This window comes from Dermacentor andersoni, chromosome 4 (genome assembly GCF_023375885.2).
Source record: "Dermacentor andersoni chromosome 4, qqDerAnde1_hic_scaffold, whole genome shotgun sequence".
Taxonomy (NCBI): domain Eukaryota; kingdom Metazoa; phylum Arthropoda; class Arachnida; order Ixodida; family Ixodidae; genus Dermacentor; species Dermacentor andersoni.
Genome location: NC_092817.1, coordinates 19055408 through 19067429, shown reverse-complemented (window position 1 = coordinate 19067429; position 12022 = coordinate 19055408). Strand labels below are relative to the sequence as shown.

The 12022-nt window shown below is 40.4% G+C and overlaps 1 protein-coding gene across 1 annotated transcript in view; it reads right to left on the bottom strand.

Annotated features, from left to right (window-relative positions):
- Scgbeta (sarcoglycan beta) overlaps positions 1 to 12022 on the bottom strand; it is a 49936-nt gene that overhangs the window by 9351 nt on the left and 28563 nt on the right. Inside the window, exons 4-5 of the mRNA XM_050182668.3 lie at positions 3390 to 3614; positions 858 to 992 (exon numbers count right to left, since the gene is read on the bottom strand). Coding sequence (XP_050038625.1) covers positions 858 to 992; positions 3390 to 3614 — 360 coding nt within the window. The remainder of the gene's footprint in view (positions 1 to 857; positions 993 to 3389; positions 3615 to 12022) is intronic.

Here is a 12022-nt window from a genome sequence, read left to right as displayed (position 1 = left end):
CTTAAATTGAGGACGACGCAACGAGCTATGGAAAGAAGAATGATAGGTGTAACATTAAGGGATAAGAAAAGAGCAGATTGGGTGAGGGAACAAACGCGCGTAAATGACATCTTAGTTGAAATCAAGAAAAAGAAATGGGCATGGGCAGGACATGTAATGAGGAGGGAAGATAACCGATGGTCATTAAGGGTTACGGACTGGATTCCGAGGGAAGGGAAGCGTAGCAGGGGGCGACAGAAAGTTAGGTGGGCAGATGAGATTAGGAAGTTTGGAGGGTCAACATGGCCACAATTAGTACATGACCGGGGCAGTTGGAGAAGTATGGGAGAGGCCTTTGCCCTGCAGTGGGCGTAACCAGGCTGATGATGATGATGACTAGCAATGTTACCAAACCCCAGTGCAAGAAATTGCAGAAGTCCCTTTACTTTTTGACTTCCCCTCATATAATGCTTGAGAAATATACAATGTTGCATAGTTCTTTTGCTTAATTGCATTTTGATGTTCACTGCACTTGCAAGAATGTTTTAACGACTCCTTTCTGTAACAGTCATTAGAGCCCTGAAAGTAGTATTTGAAAATGAATGAATAAATAAATAAATAAATAAATAAATAAATAAATAAATAAATAAATAAACATGAGTGTACATGCGCATGGTTTAACAGCTATATGTATCAGCATTTTAACACAATGCACACAGGTTTAGATAGTGCTGCATGACCTCATTTTTCTTTTTAGTGGCAGTGGTATGCACGCATATATTGCACATTGGCACATGTGCGAATGCTATGGTCGGTGCCATTGGAAAGGGCTCCAGATTTTCAAACAGCTCTAAACAAATGCATGTAATCCACCGTACCACACTCCTAAGAAAGATGTTGTGTCCTGCTGACCAAGTGATGTTGTGTCCTTCCATATCCAGTCCTCCATTGCCTTTGAGTAGGATTTGGTAAGGAGATGAAATGATCAATGGGTCACGCTTGGCGCTGGTGAGCTAGAAAAGATGTTCAACTTGTCAGGTGTAAGAAAAACATGGGCACCAAGACCACCAAGAGCAACACTTAGTTTTACAAATTATGGCTTGCAGTTATTTTTAGTGCATATTCATAACCCCCGAAGCACTGAACTAGTGTTCTGAACTCAGTCTCGTCAAGCTTGAATTAACGAAAGTCAGCTGCGTACTATACCTGCCAAATTCCAACAACAAAACAGTAACATGCCTCCAAATTTTACTATCATTGGTGAGAAATGCAGTTGTGAGCAGTACATATTTACTGAAACATCAATGCATTTCATCACAGATTTGGTTCTTGAAATGGTGCTAAGCACAGCCTTTCTGCTAAAAGAATATGACTTCATTACTGCTCGATTGCAATTCTGCAACTGGGACATGTGCCCTAAGGTGAATAGGTAAGTTCAAACTTTATAAGCGTGACTTTGTTAATTAGTAAACACCACATTGATTTCTGTGCATGTCAGCCTCAAGTAATTCAGCTCACATGACAAAATTGCACTAATTACCATAGGAGACCCTTAATGAGTCTATTTCCATTGAAAAATCATTTGTCATTTTTTTTACATTATACTGCAGGCCGTGTGGCCCCAGCAAGGGGGGGCGGGGGGGGGGGGGGGGCAAGGTAACACACAAAATAAAATAGATACGTGTATAAAAGGCAGCATTGCAAAATATAAACTTAAAGCAAACAAAATAGAACAAAACAGCAATGTTACTTAGGAAATGCTGATAATATGAGTCTGAATTGATTCAGGAGAGTTGAGATGATGGAAAGGTATGAGGTTCCATTCTTTTATAGTTCGAGGAATGAAAGAAAAATTAGAGGTTTGTCCTGGCAACGTAAGGGGAGAGAGCGAGGGGATAGGAATGACAGGTTTTCCTAGATGCAGAAAGAGTTATGTATAGACCAGGATCTAAAGAAAATTCAAGGTTTATTAAGGAGTAAAGGAACTTCAGTCACATTATTTTTTGCCTCATCTAAATTGTGTGGAAACCATTACTGTGCAATAATTCAGTTACAGACTCACTCCTCTCGGCCATATTTGAAAAAAATAAAACGTATGGCTCTTCTCTGCATCTTTTCAAGCGTATTAATGTTGGTTTTGGTAAATGGGTCACAAATAATGCATGAATATTCCAATCTGGGTTGAATTAAAGTGGTATAGACTAATGATTTCACTCTATGAGATGCATGTTTAAGCCTATGGCAAAGTAGACATAGTTTCTAAAAGCAGAAGAGGTGGTGTTAGCAATGTGGCTATGCCAATTTAGGTTGTTGGTAATTGTAATTTCAGGATACATGTACTCTCTCACTTCGGCAAGGGGTCTTTACCAATAGAATGTGAAAATTTCAGCGGTACTTTTTTGTTTGTTATACACAAAAACACAGATTTATCAGAGTTGAGTTTCATACCCCACTGGTTGCATCAATCAAGAATGTTGTTTAAGGATAAATTAAGTGATAGTTGATCATTCATGTATTAAAATCTTTAAAAACTGATACAGTCATCAGCAAACAGACAAACATTAACAGGGGCATTTATTGCATCAACTATATCGTTACAATAAATAAGAAATAGTAGTGGGCCAAGCACACTGCCTTGAGGCATGCCAGAGGTTACTGAAAGAGAATCGGACTGCTGCCCATCAATCACTATGTACTGTTTTCGACGCATTAAGTAAAGTATTCAGGTCAAGTAAACTTCATGTTAATGTTAGCTCGAATGGCTTTCCGAAGATTAGGGGTGTGAAATACTCACAAATTCCTACACGAATTGAGGAATCTCTGTTTTAAGATTTGAATTAAATTCTAGAGCCTGATCTCTGAGACTTGCAAATATTGGTTCAGGCAACATTCGCAACTGTGGTCACTGCATCCTACAAAGAGAAAGACCTATCTATGAAAGTCTGCCCCACATGCTTATTTACTCTTTGGCTAAGACAACAGAAAACGCTTTAACATTCCCGCAACCTCCCTGCTGAACGACTCTGTTGCTGAAGACCAGAAGGTTTAGAGATAGCATACCCAAGCAGCCTTGCATACCCAAAACTGCATACCCCACTTGCATTCTTTTGTACTCGCCTCTTTCATTCTTTAGAAAGCTCTGCAGATTGCTTTGCCTAACTTTAGGTGCCTTATTTCTAAAGCTCCTTAGAGTTACTGGAGGGACAGACTCGTTACCAGGTAAGAATGTGGAGCAGCTAAGTTTACAGTGACAGTTTTACGGGATGTGGCTTGAAATGATGTATCACGTTACGATGGCTGAAATCCCACACCATCTAAAGATCTGATACCAGGTCTACTGCTAGCCAATCAAGTAAATGATGCAAATAAAACTGCTAGCATAGGTGGCAAGAGAAAAGAGCTGCTCTTACCCGTGACACATGGGCCTCTTTGACGCTGAGATTTGGAATACCCTTAGGAAGTTGGAAACCCTGATATTCAGTTGAGAAGATTGTGCGGCCTGTGGTTGGGCTGCGGACTCTAAATTCTTTGACATTGCTCACTACTGTCCAGTCAGGGCCAACTTCCAGGCTTGGCCCAGCAATGTCGGACATCTGCCGACTAGCTTGCTTATCCACTGAAGTCCGCACAACAACCTGCATTACAAAGGTGTAAATGTAGCAGTCAATAATTTTGCAGAAGAAAAATACTTCATTACATTTCATTTATATATTGTTAATCACTGTAGAGCCAAGGTCTGAGTAATAACTCGGATAATAACTTGGCAGCCATGCTGACAGCTAAGGGCTACCTCATGGCTCAATGATTAGCATACTAATAGCAAAGCCTGTAGCTTTACAGGCAGTACGAACTGCAGCAAACAATCGCTTACTAAGTTACCAACAAAACATTCGTGGTGTCAGAGAAGCCAGGAGAGAGCATGATGTCATGCAGCCACCCTTTGCAAGCAGATGTTCCATGCTGCCACTGCTCTCCTTAGCATTTCACTGATGGATCCAACACGCAGCTGCCAACACTCAGTATGACTTCCTGTGTGACTTTCAACAATTGGCATGAGAAAGCATGCATCAAAGCACAAGCCTTCTCGCCAAGTAATGTGAAGTTTAGTTAACAACGCTGAGCTAGCGGCACTGCTGAGAGGGGACTGTTACTAAGAGCAGTGGACTGGTGCTACATCACACCATCATCATCATCATCATCATCATCATCATGATTTGTTTTACCCTTAGGGGCCCTTTACAGGTTATTACTAAGGGGGATGACAAGAAATAAAAAAGACATGTTCCAAAACTAATGCAATAACTGACAGAATGGCAGCCACTTTTCAAATAAATAAATAAAAGGTGAATACAACAAAGAAAAACATTTCTAACGTTAATATTGGGTATAGTAATAGCAGGAGTGGGAAATTAAAGCAAACAAACTGCCAATACATAAAGAAGCAGGAGCAAAAGAGGGATAAAAAGACATTAGAAAGATCTGTAAAAGAAGAATGATCTGATGACAGTCAACCCGACAAGGAAATACAAAGGCTGCATAATAAAGAACAAAATTACAATCATTTTTACCTGACAATGTATGCACCTATAACAGCAGTAGCAAAAATAAAATAGAAAATATGCAAGACATTAATCAAACAGTGCTTTACATAAAGGATATAAAAAGACGAGCAGTTAAGGACTCCCAAAATTTAGATAGATCATGCTTAAGAATGGTAGCTTCGGGAAGACTTCCATTAGTCGATGGCTGTAGGAAAGAATGATTTATTGAATGCAAGTGTTGTACCATGAAGACGTTGAATGCTTTTGGAATCAAATAGGCGATGAGAAGTTCAAAAGGGCGGAAATAGCAGTGTGCCATTTAGATGAGAAGAGTTGAAATATAACTTGTGAAACAGGCATAGTCGTGCGATTAATCTAACTGCTAAAGGGGTGAGCTCAAGAGATTATTTAATATTAGAAACGCTGAGATAGTTATCATATTTTGATGATATAAACTGAGCAGCACAATATTTAACCGACTAAAGAAATCTAATGAGGTTCTCCTGGTAGGGACTCCACACAGGGGAAACAAATTCAAGTTGGCTCCTAAGGAACGTTTTGTATACTATTTTTCTAATTGAAGGAGGAGAGAGGGATAGTGTTCTCTTTAGGTAACAATGTAACCTTAAGGCATCTGTTACAAGTTTCCAAATATGGTCGGGCCAGGACAATTTACTGTTTATGAGAATGCCTAGATAGCGGTAGAAATCCACTTCGGATATGTCTTTAGAGTCAAGTGAACTCTGGAAGACGAGGTTAGTACCTCTGTTTGAGAAAACCATTCAGTTGCAACAAGGAAACAATACAAATATCTACACAAAATATTTAAATTTCCTTATCTAAAGTGCTTATCTCCGATGTCGCTGGGTGTAGCAGAAGATGGCTCAGGCCAGTTAATTCTTTTCTACAGAGAGTCTTACTGTATTGTGAAGGGAACATAAATTTACCCTGAAATCTTCAGAGGTGACTTCAGCTGAAAGAAAGCGAAATCTGTAAAATCTGACTTCGTACAACAGCATTGCCAGCAGCATGGTGCAGATCTTATAACATGTACTATGTTTCTCGATTTCTTAACAAGTATTAAGTTATTTGATGATTGACTGATGTTGGCCACTAAGGAAGCCCTGAACCACCTTTCTTTGAACCATCAAAAATGCCTTGGGACAAGTATTGCCCGTCCCAGGAATATATTACCAAAATAATTTTTCAATGAGACTTCTTACGAGTGTAGGTATCATGAACAAAAAAACATTTAACTTTCTCATTCCTTCTCAACGTCCTCCATTCCAAAGGAGTGGGGCCGCCACCTATGGGGCATTACATCTCCTGGCTTCAATGTTGTGTTTCTTCTTTCAGCAGAAAATGACGGGCACTGTTGGAAACATGCTTTTAGTCACTGTTAGTGTACTAACGTGGGTCATCACTTAGCTGTGCTACAATATACTGACAGCTGCATACAGCTGTTTTTTCTCGTATCAAGTGGCATGAGTTGCACAGTTCCTTTTGCACTTATCTCTAGGGCAATCACACGATTTTCATGGCTTGAACAAAACGTCATCTTCGCTCGTGTGAATATGTCGGCAGCACGCACATCAACTCGGCGATGGATGCCACAATTAGGACTCGTGTTGAAGGGATTCCTAATGTAACGAGCTTTGACCATGAGATGACACACCTCCAATGTGTGCAACTCGGGAAGCAGAGAATCTCTCCCTGGAGCATGTGGCACACTCTCACGCAGGTACTCCAGACCAGCTGTGCCTGTCCTAACACACTGTGGGCGCTTAGGCTGGCTTGGACTGGCTTGCGTTGCCACGCCCCTGAGCCATGTCAATGACAGCACAATCAAAGCACACATTACTCTACATATCTTGATGGCGAGTGGGCTCGTGGTGGAATTCTGCAGCGGGCACGGTATCTACGTTAGGCAGCACGCGCAACTATGCCCAACTGTAGTGGCCACCCTAACTGCAGTGTGCATGCTATGTGCCTGGCATGCTAAAGAGTACGCTGAAAAGTGCGCTCGCACTCTTCAGTCTGGTCATGCTATGCTGTGGGGCTAACTGCTTTTGTCCTGCAGGGTTAGTAGACAAATACAAATTGCACATTTTCAAGCTTTATCAATGTCTGTCAAGGTGTCTAGCCAGGAGGAACCGCAAGCAACGCTGGAGAGAAGTGTGGCAGCTCTGGCTTGCATCCCCTGTGAGGCGCAGCAGGCGTAGGCTATGTGCGGACTGGGCTTAATTTTTGTGTGTTTTGAGCAAGTTGAGTGTTGCAAGCCAATTGAAATTAGCGGGACCCGAAGGCTCACTACTCTTCATTAGTTTGCAATACTCAACTTGCCTCGAACCTGATCGAAACACCCTTCTAGACTGATGTCAGTTATGACCCAAAGCAGCAGTCTATAGGAATCTGCTAAATGGCAAAATATAGCAGCTGCTGGAAGGTTCGAAATGTGTGAGGAGAAGGCCTTTGTCTAAAAAGAGGGTGATCGTGAAAAAGGCAACCTCACACTCTGCTTGTGAACTCTAAGTGCTGAATTTGATACCCGAGAAAAACGAAGACGCTCTGGCTGGCTCTGGCAGCCCGCAGGTACCCAGAAGTGGAAAATCGAAGAGGTCCAGTGTCTGTCTTGACTGAGCTTAGGGGACAGTGAAGGCATTGAGCACACACCCTTTCTTGTTGAATGTCTATTCTTGGCCCACCCTAGGAAGACTTTAAAGCAATAACCGTAACCCACAATGTTTGGATTACGCTAGTTACAGATTCTAACGCGCATCTTACTAAAAAAAAAAAAGAAGAAGGGCGGAAATCGCCTGTGCAGTGTAAAGGAAGACGAAACCAAAACCACCTTCACAACGTTCGTATACTTTGCCCATAACTTAACGTATTGCGGCAAAGAAAACATTAAAAATTATCATGTGGCAAAGCAGACTTCAGGAAATCGGTGGGATTGGGCACCAATTTTTCTAGCTAAAAAATTGTGTGTGTTAGATTTGTACTTTACTAGGAGCTTCAGTGTGATTTCTACGTTAGTTTACAACTTTGGACATGTAGAAAGTGGGCGCGTTTGATTCGGAGGCGTGTTAGAATTGAGCAACTATTGCCAAAAGAATCAGCGGTGTTCTGGCGTTTTTTTATTGATCTTGTTTAATTTGACCTGCCGGATAATTCGGGCAATTTTATTGGGCCCATCAGGGTCGAATTGATGGCAGTAGACTGTATTACACATATATCTACAGTTCATACACAGGCACCACATTTCATAGGCCAAATCCAACAAAATTTTACTTCGGCTAAATTTTTATAAATAGTATATACTTCTAAAGCAATCTTGGCAAAGCTGCAGGGCTGGTAATTGCATATTTTTCTTGTTAGCAGCCTTTAAACAGCACCTAAGTAGCTCCCGGCTGTCACTACGACACAAGTCTCAGCATGCCACCTTACTTTGGAGGTCATACCGAGAAGTGGCACGCTCTGGGTCAAGCGTCACTTCTGGCAAGTAGTAATGGCAGATTTTTTTTCAGTTTCAATATTAAAAAATGGCCATTTTTGCAAGCTTTTCACAATGTTTCCACTTGTCGTTATAATGTCAAATTATGGCTAGAGGCTCTTCTACATCTATGCTATTTTAAACTAGGCTTTCTGTGTCAAAAATTTTGTTGCAGTTGGCCTTTAACTAGTGCAGATGAGTCAACTTATAACATAACCACTTATAGTGCAGGATCAGACATAATGCCACCTTTTCCGACTTCTGTTTATCCTCTGATAGAACTCCGTGCTCATTATGTCAGTTATTGTAGCTGTGCCACAATGGCTGTTGCACCGGAAAACCTAAAAACACTTCGGAACAAGAGTGACCTAGCCTTCTTTCACCTGAACGCACGATCACTGGAAAATAAGCATGATGATATGGATTCGCTCATCGATTCTAGTGGTGTTCATTATGGTGCTATACTGGTCTCAGAAACTTGGTACACGCAACACACCGTTCTATTCACGTGTACTGGTTATCAAAACATTTGTACCCATTTGTACAGTCCGCAAAGGCGGAGTGGCGGTATGTTACTGTTGGTTAGTCGCACTCACGAAGTGCAAATTTTGGAGGAATTCTCTGTCTCAGATGATAATGATGAAATATTAACTGCACAAAATGGCTCCATGGTTATCTCTGCGGTTTACCAGCCCCCAAACACTTGTTGTCATGCCTTTCTTAATTTTTTTAGAAAATGTTAGAATTTGCGTCACATAGTAAGTATGTACTGTTTCTGAGCGGTGACCTGAACATAGATATGTTACCAGTTTCCAATATTAGCAGTGATTTTCTGTCAATCCTCACATCTAGTGGTTTTAATAATGTTATAAATGAGCCAACCTGCATGACTGATAAAACAGTGAGCATTCTTGATCTCTTCATTACCAATGCAGACAGTGCAGTTGAGTCAAGCAGAACACTTGTTTGTGATATTAGTGATCATCTTCCTATCCTTGCTTTTATTTCTGATGGAAATGAAGCAAAGCACGACCGAAGCACTTCTATATGCACACAGGATGTTACTGACTGTTCCCTGCAAAGATTTCAAACGGAAGTTCAGGATCATGATTGAAGCCACATTCTATTGTGTACTGATGCATATAGCATTTATCAAGCGTTTATGGTGGACTTCAAAGCTATCTGCAAAAAACATTTTCCCTATATTGTGCCCAGGAAATATAAAAAATCTTACAAACCAGGGATAAACAGTTCTATTCACAGGCAGATAAACTTAAAAAACCGCACATACTGGGAATTTGTGAAAACCAAAGATATAAAAAAATTTAAAGCTTTGAAGGTGTTTAGAAGTAAGCTGAACGCCAAGCTAAAAGCCGTGAAAGAAGTGTATTATCAAGCCAATTTAGCGATGTGGTGAATAATAATTCTTTGTTCTGGAAGCAACTGAACAGCCTTATAAAACATACCGATGTAGCTAACGTTGATAACATTCTCATGAACAGTGTTGTCCATGTAGCAGACGTTCCAAATGGTTTAAATGATCCTTTTGTAGCTATGGGAGAGCCTAGAAGTTGCACCATGGCAAATACTCCCTCAATTCATAAAACAGCAAGCTTTTCTGGCAACATGGTGTTTTTTCCCACGACTGAGAACGACGTTGTAAATGTGTTTCATAGCCTAAAAAGTTATGTCACGTGATGCAAATGATATGCAAATTAGACCCACCAAATTTTTTATGGACACAATTGTGCAGATTTCAGCTGAAGTTTATAACTTAGCTCTAGAATAAAATTGTTTTCCGAAGGAAATGCAGATTGCAAAGGTGGTAGCAATACACAAGGGTGGAAACAAAAATGACTAACAAATTTTAGGCCTATTTCCAGTTTGCTGGTCTTTTCGAAGGGCTTAGAAAAAGTCGTGCACAAGGAACTGTATAGTTTTTTTAGACAAACACTCGCTTGTCTCGACAGCACAGTGCAGTTTCCTGAAAGGCAAGTCAACGGAATTAGCCTGATTAATGCAAAAGGAGTTTATAACTACGGCGCTTGATGCAAAGAGGTAGTCTTAGGTATATATCTAGATCCTACAAAAGCATTGAATTGTGTTCACCCTATCACACTTGTAGCTAAGCTTGAGCAACACGGAATATGTAGTCATGGAAACAAGTTTTTGTCCTTCCATCTCCAGCATCGGTCTCGGCACGTTGGCTATGAATGTTCAAAGTCGAAAAGAAAACCTATCCCACATGGTGTGCTACAAGGGAGTGTTCTTGGGCCACTTCTTTTTATAGTTTATATGAATGACATTTCTTCCACAACTGCAAATATCAAATGATTGCACATGTGGATGAGATCACCCTTTTTCTCAGGGGCACGAGTCCGGACACTCTCGCTAATTTCGCAAATGTTATGCTCCAGGATATTTCAAACTGGTGCAATAGAAACTGCCTAAGAATTAATGCGAAGAAAACACAAGCAATCATCTTTCGCACAAAGCATAAGGCCCTAAATGTTGGAAAACATGTATCTAAACAATGACGAAATTACCATTTTAAGTGAGGTAAAAACACTAGGAGCTATATTTTTAGAAAACTTACTTTGGAACAAACATATAGAGTTTCTTTGCAGTAGAGAGAGAGAATTTTAATGATACGAAATGCAGAGAGGTCGGCCTGAGGTATATTCCTCTAGCCAGCTACTGGGTGTTGGAAGGGGAAGAGGGAAAGAAAGAGTAGGCTAAACAGAATAACAGGACTATTACACAGACACCAACAAGTCTTCTCCACTATTGTGAAACAAACTGTGTATAATTCACTGTTTCTATCTCCATTAAATTATTGTCACCCAGCCTGGGCAACAACATTGCAGCAAAACATCACAAAATTAAAATTATGTCAGAAATGCACAAACCGTGCAATAGCAAATATTTCCTCTGAAGAACACACTCCTAAATATTTTTTCAAATACAAAATAATGTCATTGAATGTATTTACACATTTCATCGGAAGCATGCATGTATGTATGTACAAATCCGTATTGCAAAATGGAAATGTTGGTTACGTGAACTTGTTTAACCTGATATATTGCGAAATTCCATATACTACGAAACATACAGACCTTTGGATGGAACGTTTTTGTCGTATAAATTATGGGCAGCAATCGGTTTCATACTGCATTGCTGCTCTGTTAAATACCCTGGATACTGGTAATGGATTAAACCTGGATACTACGTCCGCTTGTACCATTTTCATTCATTTCTTATCACAAGAGACCCATGGATGACTCTCGCTTGTGCTATATATATATATATATATATATAGCATGCATTTAGGGTTAGGCATGCGTGGTGTTTTATAAGAATGCACAGAAACAGGCAACGGCCAAGCAGAGTGAGCGCGAGCACCAACAACTAGCATCTTCTTCTGCTGGCGCCTGTATTTGTCACTACAATATATATATCCAGATTGACTGATCTTGATGTGCTTATTTCTTTTCTTCAGTTTGCTATTATTTTTTATAGTTTTATTTGTGTAATTTTGTCAACATCTCAGTTTAATGCTATTGCATTTTCTTTTATTATATCTTTTTGCTTACAAGTCGAGCATTGTGCTTTGTAACTGAACCTATTTCCCACCTGTACATTTTCATTACTCTACTAGATATTTTTTCCCTTCTCCTGTTTCATGTCTTTTGTACAGTGCCCACATTTATATCGAACTACCTTGTACATATGCCAGTGCTCTCACTGCCAAATAGTAACACAGGAGACCGGGCTTAGTCAAGCTGCAGCTAAGCAGCTTTTTCCCGCCACCCCCTGTCTCTTTTAGAGACAAATAAAGTTTTGATTTGATTCTGACCTACATTGCTTATAATGCAGCTGCATGAGGCAAAAACAGTTGTCATAATACAGTTGCTGGAAAATCCCACAGACAATTGAGGCAGCGAGCGCGCTTCTCAATGAAATGTGCCAGCCGTGGGGAGAGCAACGAGGGCAATGCTTAGGCAATGCA